This window comes from Lepisma saccharinum, chromosome 1 (assembly GCF_977018435.1).
Source record: "Lepisma saccharinum chromosome 1, izLepSacc3.1, whole genome shotgun sequence".
Classification (NCBI taxonomy): Eukaryota; Metazoa; Arthropoda; class Insecta; order Zygentoma; family Lepismatidae; genus Lepisma; species Lepisma saccharinum.
Genome location: NC_139229.1, coordinates 207,886,644 through 207,905,972, shown reverse-complemented (window position 1 = coordinate 207,905,972; position 19,329 = coordinate 207,886,644). Strand labels below are relative to the sequence as shown.

Genomic DNA, 19,329 nt, shown 5'->3' with positions numbered 1-19,329 from the left:
ATTTACAGAAAACACCAAGAATGAAAAGAACAGAGGATTTTCAAACGTAATGGAGATTCAAAGACTGCAAAACAAAACCAATTAAAATTAACATCCAGAAAGATAACATTATGGGGGAAAAATGAATGATGCTCATAATTGGGAAGACAAACAACAAAAAATGAAGAGTTTGGGGATAAAACATGGTAAGTGCCATTTGATCATTATTGGGTTACAATGTAAAAAGAGGCATCCTTCAATTTTCGCATATAATTACCATGTCATGCAATTTGCATTGCACTCACTGAATGCTCCTGAAATTGGTAAACATGACACAAAAACAATATATCTATAGTATAGCTTCTAATAACCTTTTTGCTTAATAAACTCAATAATGACCAAAATGTCACTTACCATGTTTTACCCCCAAGCCCTTCAAATAATAAAGTACAGATGGAAAATAATAGCTAAAAAAATCCATTTAGGCTCGTACAAGTTATCAGGGCTGGACCTACAGTTAAAAGTGTCTAAACAATTAAACATTTGCCTCTACCCAGAACAAATAAAATCTTATTTCCAGTGATAAATGAACAGAAAATAACTGAAAGACAACAGGTGTTTATATTAATGTTGGTTTCATGCAAAAAATGAGTACAAAAGATCTGTTGTCATCACACATATAACAGACCATTACAAAAATATGCTATTTATAAATGGCATAAATAGAATAATAAAAGCTATATAAATCTATTAACAATATCGAAATAATGCAATGCATATATTTGATAATGACAACATAAAATTTCTTCTCAGGAATAGAAGAAAAAACAAGATCCTGTGCTACCAACTATACTATTTTCCAAGCTCTGCACAATACAAGATATACACCAAGAGGAAAAATAATCTTCAATAAAACTAGTCCAATTCATGCATATGATGGACATCCCCAATGGCACAGTTGTAGCGTAATTGTATTGTAATCAAGCTGTCCCAGGTTCGATGCCTGGTGGAGGCATCCCACTTTAAACTGTACGTTCAGGACCCAGTCCTGATTAGCATTTCTGTGCATAAAGTGGGCTTAAAACAACAATTCAATTCATGCTTATGATGATATACAGGAACTATGAAACAATTAGTTGCAGTAGTATGAAACAAACACCATGTGGAACATTTGTGGTTAAACTTGTATTGATTTGAAAGTACAATGCAACACTACTTTCCTACATAATTACTAATTTTATTGAAACACTTATCTCTTCTTAGATAAAAAGTCTGGCAGGTACAACTAAATTTCTGACTCCACCGTGTAGAAGAGAAAAATATAAATATATGGAAAATTAGAGAGAATGGATTAATAATAAATTAACAAAATTAAATAAATAATTATGTTAATATCAGAAAAAACTTATCCCATCCATAATAAGAATTGCAATGTACAGTGCACTGCAACACTTGTTAAGTGTTATATAAACCACAAAGTACCAATCACAAATGTTTCAAGTATCTTGTGTTAGTGGGAAAATCTCCAGCAAACTTTCTCCATTGGAACACACAAATACAACTGTAACTTGTTTGATTCTGAACTTGCAGACTTCACAAATGCCAACTAGTATACTCAAGAATTAACTTCTGGCATGCAAAAAGAATCCTATTCAAAAGTTTATAGGATTGTCACTAAACAAAAAAATAATCTGAAGGGGGTGAGGAATACAAAAGTACAATCCATCTGCTGAGAAGAATCACTAAAAGCATGCTGATTTTTTTTACAAAGGAGTGCAGGTAAGGGAAGCCCCATATATTAGATCATGATGGAGGTGTGTGATTCAGCATCATACTCAGCTCCATTGATTACATGCTGATCTTGACATAAATATTATATGCTTACAAAATATCATTCTCTTACCTGCCTAGTGTTTCTTTAGAAGCAGCTGAATCAGTGTAGTCAACCATCTTTTCCACTCTTCATTCAAAGTCATTCCAATGCAGAATCTGCAAAACATCGAACTGTTAACTACTGATGTTTATATTTACTTTTTGATTTGATATTATTTTTATATTTACTTCTACAAGTTTTGCTTGGTAACTTAGTAGTCAAGTATTGCCATGGAATATCGAAGTCCCAGGCTTAATCCCTGGTTGAGCCACAATTTTCACATAACTGTTTACTAAGTTATATCTGTGCATCCCGCACTCTGGCTGTGTGGTCTAAGACAGTGACTATTCTCAAAGTATGCTCAAATGAGCCCTGGGGCTTCACAAGGGCTTCACAGGAGCTCTGCGACTATTTCCATGAAAAATCCCTCATCACACCTTCATACGTAAAAAGTTGCTTGTGACCCATCGCATCGCTGTTGAAAGTGTGTGATAGATTTGTCTTTATTCGGATTTAAAAATGTAAAAGATTGGTTTGGGGATAGATTTATCCATTTAGCTTCATTTATTTTTCCTATTTTTTAAATTTTAGTAAAAAGGGGAGACTAGGATTACTTGCCTAACATTTCCATGATAGACCGACCAAGTAAGATCTTGAGTTGTGTCAAGAAAAGAACAAAACACCCCTATTTCTTCTGAGGTGTTGTTCGTAATAGATTCTTGATAAGATTCTTTACCTAAAACAATTGCTTTCTTTATGTCGTTTTATCTCTTACCTTTTTTTGTCTTTCACCCTTGGGTTCTTCAAAGTCTAATATCGATAATCTCGTCGTAACAAATTTTCTCCTGAGATTATGACCAACGTGTGGGGTCAGTGGCCATCCACTATCGTGAGGAAATTGGGCTAATTTATAGCTAATGAGTGGCATACCCCCGTCATGGAAACCTACACACCATGCAAGTTGTCCTTAGTTTACATATTCTATGTACTGCTGTACTTTATTATTTTTCTCAATAAAATTACAGTTTGATTTCAAATTGCATGCCTTATTTTTATTGTATTCCTTTATATAACCAGGATTACTGTAAATACATCAATGGTATCTGCAGCAGAGAGCAGAACAGTGGAGATGACAGAAGAGGTAGCCCACCCTCTTGGGTGAAGAGAGAAACCACTGCCTTGTGGAGAAGGGATACTTCAAAGATTAAGGGAGACAACCCTGAAAGAAAATCCCAGTCTGGTTGAGCATGAGGCTGATGATCTCATCTCATACAAAGTTCTCTTGTTAAGAAAACCAACAACACAACATCGGAAAGGATGGATCATGGACCTACTAAGTAAAAGGCACAAGACTGGAATACAGGAACATGGAATGCATGGAATAATGCTGGAAATAGCCACTGTAGTAAAAACAAACATTGATATAATATCACTACAAAAAATTAGGTAGCAAGCAAAAGGAAAGAGACTAAACTCTCTATTATAGTGGTACTGAAGAAAGATAATTCCAGAACAGGATTTATAGTTGCTACTCGTAAGAAGATAAGATTCTGCTCTTTGAACCAATCAACGAAAGAATTAGCAAAATAAGAATCAGAAGGAAAGTTCTAAAACATTGCAATTAACATAGGAATTGTAGCTTTCCTGGTGACATGATTCAAAGAAGTGTTCTAGAGTTACCAGCTAGGTTAAGTCGATGTTGGCTTCCAACGTTTCGAGTGCATACATTGCTCTCATCAGGGAATATAGAAATGGAGACCAGTGTAGGGCATAGGCGAAGACTCCATGGGGCTTGGAGGGGGGCTCGAGCCCCTCCCCCCAATGTTAACAATGTGGGGGCAGAGCCCCCAAATAATTGTGCTTAAGAGGATCTAATGTATTATTTTGCTTCTCTTTTAAAGTTTACTCTGAATTGTGCCACATGAACTTAACTTTCAATACACATTTGAAATGTTCTAGACCATCAACTTTGGGGGGGGGGGGGGGGGGGCTATGACTGGACAGAGCAAAACACATGACTTATTACTATATACTAAGTATATAATTATGAGTATTGTTAACATTTCCACTAAAAAGAGTTTCAAAAGACGATGTGCATGAACTAGGGGAGTGGATGGGACGTTCGGGCTACAAATGGCTCTCACATGACATTCAGAACGAGATCATTGATATATTAGGGAGATCTGTTTTGCGCTCCGTGGTAGCAGATATTAAAAGTCGGGAATATTTTGCTATTACCTATATTTGACGAAACTTGTGACATATCTATCCGCGAACAATTGATATTCTGCATTCGAACTGTGAATGAAAATGTTGATATTTTTGAGGAATTCATGGGCTTTTACGGGATTTTGAACACAGGCCAAAACTCTTTTTGACGTTGTAAAAGACATTCTGGTGCATCTGGACTTGACCATACAGAATCTGAGGGGACAGTGTTACGATGGTGCCCCTTGTATGAGGGGAAGATTTAAAGGGCTGCAAAAGTTAGCTACAGATCTGCAGCAGCAGGCTATTTATGTACATAGCTTGCGTCACCTGCCCTGTATCAGAGACATAATGAATTTAGCCAACGACTTGTTAAAGACTGTTAGGGAATCCCCTAAAGGAATGCAAATATTTAGGAATATTATTGATGTGAACGAGAAGACTGGCAATACTGGACTGCGACCACTTTGCCCTCATCGGTGGACGTTGAGAGCCTCCAGTATCAAACAGATCTTAAAGAACTTTGAAAACCTTCTACTGACGCAGCATCAAAATGTGCTGGATACCTGGAGACAATGCTTCACTTGAAGACATTTTTCTTTCTCTTCCTCTACTGCAATGTGATGGGTCCAATAGAAGAGGTAAACTGTGAGATTCAGTCTCCACGAATTGGTGCTACAGAATCAAAACTAAAATATTTGACTGACATCTTTTAAGAAAATCAAATGGGTTTGTGCAGTTCTGGCAGAAATGCACAGAGGGCAAACCCAGCCTTGTTGATGAGCCAGTATTGGCCCGGCAATGTCACATCCCTAACAGTCCTGATGCTGCCAAACCTCACAAGTACTACACTCCAAAAGAGTATTATAAATCAATATACACTGACGTGTGAGACACAGTAAAATCACGTGTTAAACAAAGACATGAATCTACAGGACTACAAAAAGTAACAGCCGTAGAGAAAGAATGCATCTCAGCTGTGAACAGTTGCACAACAAACTTTGAGCAAACGTGAGAATTCTTTCGCCAAGTTTTGGATACTGATAGGCTCTCCTTACACCTGTCCAAGCTTGGTGATATCACCAAACAGAAGAAAGTGTGACATAAGGAAGTTTCTTTTGGAAGACAGCACCCTCCAGGAGCTTCTGCCTGAAGTTACCAAATTCATGATGCTCCTCCACACTGTGCCAGTGACAACAGCCACAGCCGAAAGGTCATTCAGTGCTATTCGCCGACTAAAGACATATTTGAGATCTACAATGGGGCAGAAGAGACTAAGCAGCTTAGCGTTTTCCACATACATCAAACTGTGCTTGATAATTTGGACCTGAGACCCCTCGTTAATGAGTTCATAAGGAATAACCCAGTGCGTAGAGCAACTTTTGCTTTATTTTGAAATCATGTTCATCTGTTTTTGTTGTGTACGTCACTTTATATCTTAGTTTACATGCTAGGTATTTTTTTATTATTGCAAAATTAAATTTAAAAAGTAAAATATTGTAGCAAGAACAAAAAAGTAAAACTATTTTCCTGCGATTTGTGTTAGCATTTATGTAAATAATTAAATAAAACTGTTAAATATTGTAAATATTCGTTATTTGTATGGGTACGTCAACACTAAGGTTACTTGCATCCATCACATGTCCTTTACAGGTCTGTTGAGGACATTAAAACACACCCATGCCCTCGCCGGGACTCGAACCTGAGACCACCGAATCAAAGCGAGTTCAGTCGACCACCCAACACGATTGGCTACCGAGGCCGGCATCAAACTGTTAGGTTGGCCTCTTAATGTATATACACACTTTTAACTAAAAATGTTAATTGTTATCCAAAAAACATATGAGCAGACACAAAAGACATAAAGAGACTTTGAAACATTTTCTAAACTTTTTCATGTTACATTTCATTTGCATGAGGAATATAATACTGCTTAAAAACTGCTATACGAAGACGTAATTTTTATTTTTAAAAAAGCGAGGGAGTGAGTAATTCATTTATGTATTTCAGTGATCAGAGCCCCCCAATAATTTTGACAAGTCGGCGCCCCTGGTGTAGGGTTAAATATATGAGTTTGGACTCTATCATCCTATTGGCTCGCTCTGGATTCTGGTGTTCTTATTGGCTGGAGCTTTGTTTTTGCGGAAGAGTGGGTTCCAGGCGTGACTGAGCTGAAGTCCCACGTCCCTGTTGAGATTGGTGCTTTCCCGTGAAATGTCTAAGAACATCAGGATCCAGAGCAAGCCAATAGGAAGACAGAGTCCAAACTCTGCCCCATCAGAGTCATATATTTAACCCTACACTGGTCTCCATTTCCATATTTCCTGATGATAAGAACAATTTAAGCACTCTGAACTTGGAAGCCAACATTGACTTAACCTGGCTGGTAACCTGACAACACTTGTTCGAATTACAAATTAACAGTTCACCAAATAACAAAAGGAAGAAAACTAAAGATGGATTTTACAAAGATCTAGAAAGTATGTGAAAAATCAGCAAAAATGATATCACAATAATACTTTTTGATTTAAATGCAAAGGTAGGAACAGATGATGCACAATATAAAATAGCTGCCAAACATTCGCTTCACAGGAACAGTAAAAAGAAAATTAACTAACGCTAATTCAGTTTGCAGTTAAAAAAAATTGGCCACCAAGTGTATTATTCATGTAAAAGAATACATCTGAGCACTTAGAAATCGCCAGACAACATTACTGTGAAACAGATTACTGTATGAGGTTTCCCACATGACCTCTCAATGTATTTTCTATGAGATTTCCACAACTTTTCCAGAATCCTCAATCTTTTTTCCAGGGAGAATTCAATACATAATACATTATTATTTTAAATCCATTTTAGAATTGCATTCTGCTTTCCCCTCATATCCATAACATCCAGATTAATTGGTACTTGGTATTAGTCAAGTTACCAGTAATATTACTGATAACTGGGGCCCTGATAGTTATGCATTTTGCCTATGCAAGTGTGTGTGTATTGTAGTGACATGGTGGGTTTATGCAAGGGATCAGGTCATGCCAGGACGTAGCTCAGTGAAATGAGGTATAGGTTTCAAATTTGGGACTCACTGAACTACCTGTACCCTGAGTGATATGAATGAAGGAGATTGGGAGCTGTAGTCGGCTGAACGCTACTCACCTCTTGCTCGGTGTTCTCAGCCCTCAGCTTCTGTTGTCGGCAACGATCGGAAGGAAAACAGGCACCCTGGAGATGGTGGGAGACACTAGAGCAGGGTGGATAAAAAATATGATTTTTTTTTAAATACACCTAAAATTGCTTGTATGGTTTTTAACATATGTTTTTTATAGAAACACTTTTTTTTTAGTAAACAGCCCAGTTGTTTGTATGTACTTACTTTGCTCTCTAGCTTTAACCACATCATGTGGCTTCCTCAGATGGACAAGACTAGTCAAGGTTTAAAACATGGGGAAAGTAATTGAGGTTAAAACGATAAAAGACAATGCAGTGCCCTGTCGCTCCTTCCTACTCCATTTCCAGCTGGCAACTGACTGTGCTATTCAATATGGATGCCTGGCTGACAGGAAGTAAACATGGCTGCACTTCCTGTTGACCATTTGTTTATTGTGATGTGACTGTAGTTTGCTTTTCTGGATTCCACACAGAAACACTCTACTTTTTGTTGGTAGTTTTTTTCTAATAATAACTGCCATCCTTGACCTAATGGTCCTGCAAGTTAATTTAAGTTTTCTGATGTTTTTAGGATGGCAAATGACTCTCTTACATTGAGTTCAATTGGTCCTTTTGAACTTTTGATAAACCTGATTTTTGTTTGTTTTCTTTAATATCTAGTTTGTGCTCATGAATTATTGTGCAGACGTTCCTCTTGGTTTGTCCTATGTATAGTTTTTCAAAGTTGCAGGTGCAAGAGTATATTCCAGAGTTATCTAGGAGATCAATTCCTTCCTTTTTATATGTACGAGGGTCATTTGGAAAGTAACTTAAATTTGGGTATAAAAGAAACACCAGAACGTTGTGAGAGTTTTTATTAGATACAACTGAAAGAGACAACTCTAAGCTATTTTTCTACATAAGCACCGTTTCTGTTTAGACACTTATCATATCAGCGAACAAGGTTTACAATACACATGTTAAAGAAATCTGCTGCCTGTGCACCTAGCCACTTCTTCATTTGAGGAAAGAGCTGATGCATTTCAGCCGCTTTCACCTTCTTGGCCCACAAAAAGCGAATCACTGCATGCACTTCGCAGTCGGCAGGGTGGGATTTTCAATTGCAGTGGCCATTTTGCACAGCTGTATGAGAGCAGGTACTGGCCCAACGATCCTCACACCTGCACTGCCACTCGTACTGAGCCAGGCTACATGGCTGCACCTCGTTCACGTTCACTCAAGGACAGTGTTACTGCATGGCTGAATGCACAGGTGGCAGATTTCTTTGACATGGGTATTGTAAACTTGTTTGCCGATATGATACGTGTCTCAACAGAAACAGTGCCATGTAGAAAATTAGCTTAGAGTTGTCTCTTTCAGTTCTATATAATAAAAACTCTCACAATGTCCTGGTGTCTCTTTTAAACCCAAACTGAAGTTACTTTTCGAATGAACCTCGTATTTAATACATGGCACCAGTCTAAATGTATTTTCCACTTTTCGAAGCAGTCCTGAAACTCTTGCGGTGAATATGGCAGGTGGATAAGCTGGATCATGCTGTTTTTAGTTAAAAATTGTTTCACACTTAAGGCTTTGTTCACTGGCACATTGTGATGGTCAAACCACCACTCCCCATTTTGCCACATCTCCAGGCATTTTCGTCTCACTGCGTCATGCAAATGTTTGAGAACTTGTAGGTAAAACACCTGGTTAACAGTTTGACCGTTAGGATTGAATTCTACATGAACAATGCCCTTTGCATCAGAAAAAGGAATCAGCATTGACTTGACATGTCACCATGAGCGAGGTTGGTCTGCAAGTGACAATTCACCATTTCCGAAGCAAGAGCAGCTTCCATGTAAGCTGTTTCAAGCATTAGAACAGTTTTCCTAACAGAAAACAGAATTTCACAAACGCACGGTGTTCAAACTTTTCAGCATCACAAAAATCGACGAACAAGCGAGAGGTGCTTTAAAAAAATTTACTACGTAGCACCATGACTTCACTTGATGACGCCGTCAGAAGACTGATGCAGAAGGATCCCCTCACCGCAAAAGGCATCTAGTGGTGGAAGCGTGTACTACAATGGGCCTGCCCACCAGAGAATGATTCCAGTTTGTTTCCCCCCCACATACATATACTTTCTATCCTTTCTCAGAGCCTAATAAACATCATTAATTGATTACGAGATTAATGTACTTTCACCAAAAGTGATTCTGATATCTACAAAGCCCTTCTGTACACTTCACAACCATCTTATTTGCTCACCCCAAAAGAATTCTAAGTCCTGAACTTGTAAACTTAGCAACATTGTACTTCAGCACCAGCTGAGAGTAGCGATCTTTAAGTCTGTCATTCAACTAGATGAAAAACGCTGCGGAGAAAAGTTTCCAATTTCCCACAATCCATGAACGTAGAAACTATACACCTATATATAATACACACACTAAAAAAGAAATAGTAAATTGGATTAAAGAATCTTGAGGAATTTTTACGATTCTGCTTTCTCGACCTTTAATCAGATAGGTTTGAAACACTGAATAGGTATTTTCTCCACCTGGAGGAAATCGCCATCATGTTCGAGCAGAAAGAGGCAAATTTCTGAGGACTTTATGCAACATTTTATTTACAATACCCTGCATAATATCGAACACTTCTCAAAAATCATCTTCTTAACGACTTGTGGAGAAAATGTGCTTGGAACACAGGACGGTGGATGCTTTCATAAACATAAATGTGTTTTTAAGGGTACATGTTAGATAGTTTATGTAGAGCAGTTGGTTACACACTGGTATCCTAATTTCTCATCAAGCATGAAAGGTCACAGGTTCAAATCCCACCTCATCAAGCATGAAAGATCACAGGTTCATATTCCACCATCTCCTTTTTATTTTTTTTTGGTTATCTGAAGGGAGACCATTGATATTAACCTTTTAACATAAAAGCCCGAGTATATTCGGGTTTTTAATTCCCATGAAAATATAATATCCCGAGTATATTCGGGGTAACTTTTTTTATCCGTACACATTTTAAAAGGACGATTATACTCGTTTTTCTATGTTTCTGCATGTTTCCGCTAGATAGTGCTGTTGAAGTTGTTGTTTACTTGTTTTTCCGATAGATGTCACTAATCTCCTTCTTTTGACGTTTATTTTCGTCTACGGCGTAGGTGTGAAAAAGTCAATTAGGGTGCCTTTGTTTTCTTCAATGTTTCTTGGCGGTATTCTTCTTCTTTTGTGAAAATGGAGAGTGAAGAAGAGCTTGATATTGAGTTTAGTGGTTCAGATAACTCCGAAGAAAGTCATGAAGAAAGTTCAGAGAAAGTGATGTGTCAGATTCATCGGAAACTGACTTTGCAAGTGCCAGACAGTGGTTGGTGGTTAGTGTTTCAGTGCTATTTTGTGTTTATTTTGATTATTAAAATAACTTATCTTGATTTTTTAACAAGTTCTATTTGTAATATTTTACTCATTGATAGCACGAGTATACTCGGGATTTTATTTTAGGGGTTTTTCAGACGCATGTATCTCATTGTTGAGTTGTCAACAATCAACATTATTATAACCATTTATCATGTTCTTAAGTGATTATTTCAACCGAGTAATAAAAAAATTACATTAAAATCGAAACAATTTTTCTTTAAAAATCTGTATGTTAAGAGGTTAAGTAGATCACTGTTAAAATTAATCCGATGCACATTTGGAGAAATGTTCCTTTTTGCACATTCTTTCTTCAGAAAATTAATGGTTATTCACTTGATTGCCAGTATTTAATGTTGAAACTTTTTTTCTTGTAGCTAGGGAGGGATTTATGAAGTTTGGGCCCTAGGTTAGGTTTTCTTTTATTTTAGAGTCTGCCGACATTATTATTATTAACAGATTTGTTATCATGCTACAGGTACTTCACTTCCACTAATCACATGCTCTGTATTAATAACACTTGTAAACTTTAAAATAGTGAAACATAAAACATTCCTACTTAGATTTTAAAACAAAACACTCATCTCAAACTATTTCCTTCTGGCTTTCATGGCAGCAAACTGATGAATGAAAGATTGAAAGTCAATTTCTTGCAGGGCAAGAATGTTGATTTGAACTGTCAATATCCCTCCATGTGACTTTCAATTGTTGGCATTCAAAATGTTCATATTAATTAGTTTCTTCGAGGAACAACTGTTTACATTGGATTGATTGATTTAGTTTATTTTACTTCGCATTTTGTGCCTCTGGGCTAATTTGCGAAGATGGGGATGAGTGATGAAATGATGAATGGACATTCACAAAGAACCAAGCCCGAGCAGGATTCGAGCCCGCGACCCTTTCTTTACATTGGAGCACTTTTACGTGAAAATAGGTTTATAATGTAAGAAGTTATTTTAACGCTAGAAATTCCTTCCTTCTACTTTCATTCCTGCACGTAAAAGGACTTAAAATATTGATTTATTTAACTACTATCACAATATTAAGAAATTTTAATACTTGATGGTCTTCGGAACTTCTGCCCCTTCAGTGTCTCATTTTTGTGCAGTTCTCCTGAACTTGCAGCCCATAGGCTATAGCCTATGATAACCTAGTGGCAAATCCCCCCTTTCCCTTGTTTGTAGCTATTTTTCATAAGTTGTTGATGATCACATGATGACTATTTCATATATCACACACACATATTCAGGATGATGTATGTATTAATGTTATTTAACATATGTATTGTTTTTACTCTTCACTGCACACCTGAAGTATTGATTATTTCGATATAATAACATACACACACACAATTACAAGGGAGAGGTTAACGAGTTCAAATGGCTAACATTGTTTATGTTACGTCCGTTCCTTCGTAATGACTTGTTAATACACTCATCTCAATTTTCAGATGCTTCTAAAACTAATGGTAAATAGACAATTAACTTAAGTAAATGGCTATTTCTACCAAGGCAGATGCGATAAAAAAACTACTAATAACTATTTACATAGCAAGTGATATCTAGAAAATGAAAGACTGAAAATGATCTTTAATTCACCACTGCTTTGTATCCAAATACTTGTCTTATTTCAACAGAATTAGATGTAACAAATTTTCCTACTAAATTCGCAATATTCAAAACAACCACCCTCACCCTCTACATAACTCGATTCTGTGCATTCCACGTGGCAGATGATTACCTCCTACCATCAAAATAGCTTCTGAAAATGCTGGACCTCTTACTCTTTCCTTTAACCTCGTCCAAAATACAGAGAACAACTTTAATTTCCAAGCATGGTGGATAAGCTTTACACCCAACGCTATACTCCTGAAAATAATTCTGTCTCGATGGAGAGTCGAACCTATGACCACAACGTCAGGAGCACGCACGCTACCACTTCTCCAAGTATCTCACCTTAAAATTAGCTACCAGTTTGAAGAAGTCAATGCACACGTGATGTCATGTTCATAATTTCCTCATGGCAATTTTTAAGTGGAAACATATTCAGCAAAAATCGAGAAATGCTGAAAGGGAAGAATGATGAACATTTTTATCAGTGTCTTGTCACATTTTTTAAATGGTGTGTAAATACCGCATTTTGAACAAGAAATAGTTTCGTTACGAAGTTTTTTCTTGCCTGTCGAAAGTAGAAAGCGAAAAAGAGGCAGCTGAACCAGCACCTGGTTGCCAAGAAACTTCAACCTTTCCAAAGAATAGAAAGAGAGAGAGGAAAGGGATATTAAACTTCTTAAATATAAAATATGTGTGAAATTAAAACAAGGAAGTGCATAATAACGAACTTCAAACTATGTAAAACCTATTTTCGTGGTGGAAAACGGCACTGGTGTTCAAGTCATTTGCGAAACATGATTTTACTGTATTATAAAATGGTGATATGAGACCAGACCATACCTCAGCAAGGAAAATTTACGTTAGTCGCTGCCTTGCCTCCAACTTATGCAATGGCCATAATGGTTAATCCCACAAGCATTCCCCATCTATCCTAAACTCTCCAGCAAACACCCCCGCTTAAGACTTTTCACTTCACAAAACACTACACCACTACAGAATGTGTATGTGTTCATCCATCGAACAGTGCTTAAAATAACATGAGCGGTGTGGTGTAGGGGGATAGTGTTTGCTTGCTTAAAGAAAGGTAGTGGGTTCAAACCTCCTTCTTTGCAAAAAAAAAAAAAAAAAAATCAGAAAGTAAACGGTCTTGGACAAGAATGCTGATCTACATTTCTGGGAAATTGTTGATATTTATGCAATTTACGTCCAGGATATCCGGATGACATTTGAATCGTCGTGAGCAAGGTGCAACGTGGAATGTGCCAAATCATGTGATGTAAATTCCTAGGTAGTAGTTTCAAATGTTGTATACAGCAGAAAATTTGTGGTTGTATCATAAAAAAATATGGTGTATATTTTAGGTCTGCAGTGAAAAGCATGAACAATAAAGACCATCCTGTTTGTTTATATACTTGTACTGTTAAGTCCACATTATGTACAGTTAGGCAAATCGGGACTAAACCTACAGCTTCATTTAGAATTCGAATTACTGGGCAATGTGACTCCACCAGGTATCGAACACAGGACTCCTTATAACATAAAAAATAAAAATAATAATATCCCATGGCGCAACAGCCCTCGAAGGGCCTTGACCTATCTCCTAACTGCCAGTCTCCCTTCCACAATCCTACCTAGAGGTGTGGAGATCTTCAACCGGTAATGGGGTGACGTAGGGTCAGCACGTCGAACCCTCAGCCATTATAGGAGATTTCCCAGACCGAGTTACGCCACTCACTCGTAGCTCGCTAATTGCTCACAGTGGTGGGTTGCCGAGAACCCAGACTGAACCCAGGCAGACTCGAAAACATGCCATCTTGCAGTGGGAGCCCAAATCCCAGTGCCTTAAAAATCTTGTTTAAGAAGAGATATTTATGACATATAAATTCTTAATGTGTGTTAACATACTACTGCACAAGAGAAAAATCAAACAAGCTGAGCTAAAGCATTCCTCGAAGAATGAATAAATACTTACTCATACTGTGATTTAATATAATATTATATTTCATTATTACAACATTTTGTACCTGGTAAATAAAAAAAAATAATCAGGAGGGGGTGAGATTTGAACCTTCGTTCTTGACGAAAAAGTATAAATGGCCGACCATTTAACCAACTGCTCCATGAGATTACTAACGAGAAATTCTGTAAAACACACTGATCTGTGTGGAATCAACCCTGAGCCGGAGTTCTGAACAATTTTTTGCGACAATTCAAGGAAAAGATGCACTTTGCAGAATCGTATGATATTGTGCAAGATATCTTTACTGAAATTTCGCCTAAAATCGAGAGAAATTAGACTCCTTGCATTCAAATGTAAAGGAAATTATTTCCACATGGAGGAGAACCTGTTCAGCGTTTCAAACTGCACAGAAATTTCCCTACTTTCAATTTCAGAATGAAGAATCATCATTATTTTTCAACATTTGTATTTCTACTTACGATTCTTTGTTTAATTCTGTATTTTATTACTGGTTTAATGTTTACAACTTCATGTAATGTGAAAGAAAAACACAAGAGTGTTTTCATTTAGAAATAAGAACTGTTGCAAAGATGGCTACTACACGTTGACTGAGAAGTGCTATGTTGCCAAATTTATGAATTCAGGATATTCAAACTTTTCAGGAAGCACAAATAAGGTGTTGCGAAGAGTACATTATTCTATAAATTATTTATTTAAAGGGATTTAAATCGGTGATTCTTTAAAAAAAATCACCTGATGTAAATTGAGATTTAAGATTTAAATCAATCCACATTTCCACTAGAGACCACTGGTTTGATGTTGACGGCAATGGGAGGTGGCTGGCTTCTCGGCTTCTTCCTCTCTGTCAGTTCGGAACTGCTGCAGTGGAACTGTAGGCTTGTTGCCGCCTCGTAGAGTCGCGATCTCTCGGTGTGATCTGTCAATCTGCGTTGATGTTCTCCACAAGTTTTTGAAGGTGTTCTGTGTCGATTCTTCATCTCCAGAGGTTTTTATCATTTAGATTTTCCTCCCGATGTGGTGGGCATTGCACCTCCAGCTGTTCACCTGGGATATTGCCTAGCTGACTGTGCAGAACCGAGTGGGAATTTCTTATAACTTGGCTCTGCATCGGGTGGAAGTTGGAGTGAATAAGCGTTCAGCAGGTGAGCTTCACGATTATATTTTAATAAATGGAGATCTTGAATGTTATGCTCCCAATTCCTTCATCATTCCTCTGGCCATTCCACTGAGAGTGGTTACCAAATAGAGTAGAGATAGCCACTGAGAGTATATTTGTAAAAATACTGTGGAAAGTTACATTAAGTGGGGAAAAAATAAAAACCCTGTGTATACAAAATAGGTAAAAAAAAGAGAGAGAGAAATTGGAGCTGTGTTGACATCTGTCACTGCAATGGTCCATGGGAACGCAGGCATCAGGAGAAAGAACCATTGGGGCAGCTGGGCTGGATTAATGCTACATCTGATGTGAAATGGATCCTTGATGAGTATGCAAGGGGTGGGTGACAGGCATGGGGGAGGAAAGATTTATAATAAAAGGTGATCAGCTAATTGGAGAAGAGAAAAGGTTGGTGATGCAGATAACATATGAGAAGAGACAGGGTTGGGTAGACAGTAGCAATCATCGAAAGAAGAATTTGTGGGAAGAGGAGATGCTTGTCTTGTTTGAATTTCGACTTGACGAAGAGTGGAAGGGTGGTGAGTCCAGCTAATGTAGACTTTTAAAATGAAAAGAACAAAACAATTCTTGAAGGCACAATTGTCTTGCAATAAGCTATAGAAACCCCATTATATGACATTAGGCATAACTCTGTTGACTTCCCACCATTCAGTGCTAAGTCATAACTAGAGCCCGGATTTCCATGCACAAACAAACAGCAAAATATGCATGCAAATATGCACGAAAAATATAAAAAATATGCACTAAGATATGCATGAACAATTATTTTTTTCCAAACATCTTACCTTAATGACCTCTGTTGCAATGAACTATGAACGTCTTCCTTCCTGTGTTTATCAGTGAGAAACGTTTTGTAGATCGAGAAGTTCCTTTCTACATCAGCAGAAGTCACTGGTGCATGTGAGAAACACCAAACTTCCTCCTGTGTTAGGTCCTCTTCCAAGTCCACATTTTCATCATTCAGTACATTTGCAATGTCACAGATTGTTCTGTACCCGGGATTCTTGTCTAATACTTGGCGAAGTTTTTCTGACGCTATTTTGGCGACACCGTGAGTTCACTGGACGAAGTTTGCGATACTTCGCCCAACAAGGACAGTGAATGCTGCAAAGGATTATTACGGGACTAACTGTGTAATAATTGCAGGTATACTCGAGAAGTGGTTGCGTATGTACTTAATTTCGTTCTCAATGCCACTTCTAGAGAAACATTCCTGTGACACACAAATAGCGGCTGCGTCTTCTGGTTTTAGTGAGTCTATGACCGCCTTCACTTCATTGAAATTTTCTGCATAATACGACACAGCTTCTAGCCACGAGCCCCATCGTGTTAATACCGGTTGCGGAGGTAACGGAACATTTTTTGCCAGTTCGCGAAAGAGACGTACTCGCAAAGGAGCTTTCACAAATACTTTCTTCATATTTGATACAAGTGCGTCTACTTCCGGGTATTGGTATCTGATTATTTCTGCTACGCGATGAAGACCGTGTGAAAGACAAGTCAGATGAACTAATTTAGGATATAACACTTTCAAACCAGATGCTGCTTTGACAATGTACGGGGCCGCGTCAGTAACAAACAGTAGCACATTGTCATACTGGATGTGATCTGGCCACAACAAAGTTAACGAATCGTTAAAGAATTTGGCAATTGTGGAATGATTCACTTTCTCAAACACCTCGATATTCAGTAAGTAGGGTTTACCACTCGCCTTCATTGCACCAACAACAGCATTGCAAACACAACGTCCTGCCGCGTCAATAGTAACATCGATAGACACCCATATTTTCTCGTCCTTCAACGCTTCCCGAATTTCTCCCATGACCTCATTAAAACAAACAGGCACATAGTTTTTACGAAGCGTTGATTCATCTGGCACCTTCTTTCCCGAGTACTTTTCAAGGAAACCTCGTAGATGGGCATTGCTCAGTTTCCACAAAGGAATATTACCACTCACAAACGCAGAACACAGATCTACATAAAATGTATCACTTACTGTGCATTCAGATGTTGAATTAGTGGACGCGGTAGTAAGCAGTTGTTGTTTACTGCGCGATCTTCTTTGAAGGGATTCCCTGTGTCTTGCTGTATTGACATGTTGAGTAACTTGAAATTTCTTCTCTGCTGAAACTCTTTTTTTGCACACCACACAGAACAAAACTGACCCATCTTCTGTAAATACACTACTTCCAAATTCTTGTACGTATTTACGCAACAATACCGCCTTACTTGATTTTTCAGGTGGCATGTTTAACACAACACAAAATAACACTTACACGTTCGTGAACTCTTTTTGATACTGACAGCAGAAACCCTTTCCACATAGTTGCCAAGTCGCGAGAAAGACTTCGCGCTAGTTGACAGTTGTAAAAGCATCAGAAGGTGCTAGATCGCTGTTGTTTAAAAAGCGCTACATAAAATGCTGAAAAAAAAAACTTTGAAAATTATAGTGTATATTGTATATTAAATTGGTATGTTCGCCATTCGGTTATCGCCGTGCAGTCGAAAGTGAATTTACCAACTATTGTGGGCAACAAACTCAACACTATTATCTCTTGATAGACTATGAAATATGCTAGTATGTAGCAATAAAATTCGAAATATGCCTTATCCTGCAAAGTTGAAGAAATATGCATGCAAAACAAAATTCACTCAAAATATGCACTTATATGCGCTATCATATGCATCTCAAAATACTCTTTACAAGTTCGTCGGAAAGAAAAAAATATTTTCCATAAGTTTGTGCATGCTACATGAAACATGCATTTTGCATAGAAATCCGGGCTCTAGTCATAACATGCAGAGACCATTGAACCTATCAACAGAAGTGGGGCAAGCTCCAATGCAACAGATATATGCCTCTTACCATGTAACATTTTCAGAGAATTCAAATTACTGTCCATTCATAAATGATAGGAATGCATTATTTTACTCACCATGCTATTCCAACATAATGTCTGTTGTTGCTTTGTACATTTGATCATCTTGATGTATGTTAAGAGCAGTGGATTAACGAGTAGTTACCACTGCTTCAGATTTCTTGAGAGCATCTTCAGTTACATCAGCAAATGCATCTCCACCACGTGTAGATGTATTTGCCAACATCAGCAAACCCTGGCAAGCTTCAAATTCATTATTTTTTGTCGGAGATTCACTACATGAAGGAACTGTCGAAACCTGTAAAAACATGGCATTAGCTATCAATTTTCAACTATACAATGAATGTCAAAATCAGATCTTCAAAAAAGAGTTCTTATTTTACAGTTTTGACCAAGCAGTTTTTGCCCATTCTGGTTATTTTATGTTGCACTTATACCTCGTGGGTTAATTGAAATGCAAAGTGATAATAAGCTGATGAAATAAGATATGAAATTGCTCATGGAACGAAACCTAATGTCCAGGAAACAGATTTGTATGAACCAAAAAAAATATCAGATATTATTTAGTTATTTTAATCCAAATACGGAATTAAATATGATTGTGAAAAATGGCAATATTCATTGAGCAAGCCACTCACCTAGCTAAATAAATTGCATTAAGCTTACATACTATTAATTGTAATACAAAATCAAAATATGCTTTATTTTATGTTAGAAAAAATGGATTAACAAGCTTTCTTTTAAATGCTGAAATGTGAACCTTCTGTTCTTTCTAAAGACAGATTTATATTGAGTGCTTCCATTGCATGAAGTAATGGACATATACTTAAAATATGCAATGGATTTTACTTCGAAAGTTGTAAGCTTGTATTGTCAATTGTTGACAAGAATGTTAGAATAACCTACCCATTGTCTATTTTCAAGATTTGAAATAAATAAGAGTACGCAACAAACACAATACAGATGAACAGAAAACCTTTGGTAGAGAAGAGAAGTTACGGTAAACCGAGGAAGGTTTGAAAAATGGGTTCAATTACATTCACACGTCTTGCT

General features: G+C 37.4%; 1 protein-coding gene across 3 annotated transcripts in view; it reads right to left on the bottom strand.

Annotated features, from left to right (window-relative positions):
• The window catches only part of LOC145991473 (uncharacterized), a 38,395-nt gene that overhangs the window by 10,551 nt on the left and 8,515 nt on the right, over positions 1 to 19,329 (bottom strand). For all 3 annotated transcript variants that reach the window (XR_014442063.1, XM_083127482.1, XM_083127491.1), the window contains exons 3-5: positions 18,334 to 18,574; positions 7,217 to 7,301; positions 1,883 to 1,968 (exon numbers count right to left, since the gene is read on the bottom strand). Coding sequence is in view for 2 of the 3 variants with exons in the window: in XM_083127482.1 (XP_082983608.1) it covers positions 18,407 to 18,574 (168 nt within the window). In the remaining variant the exon portion in view is untranslated. The remainder of the gene's footprint in view (positions 1 to 1,882; positions 1,969 to 7,216; positions 7,302 to 18,333; positions 18,575 to 19,329) is intronic.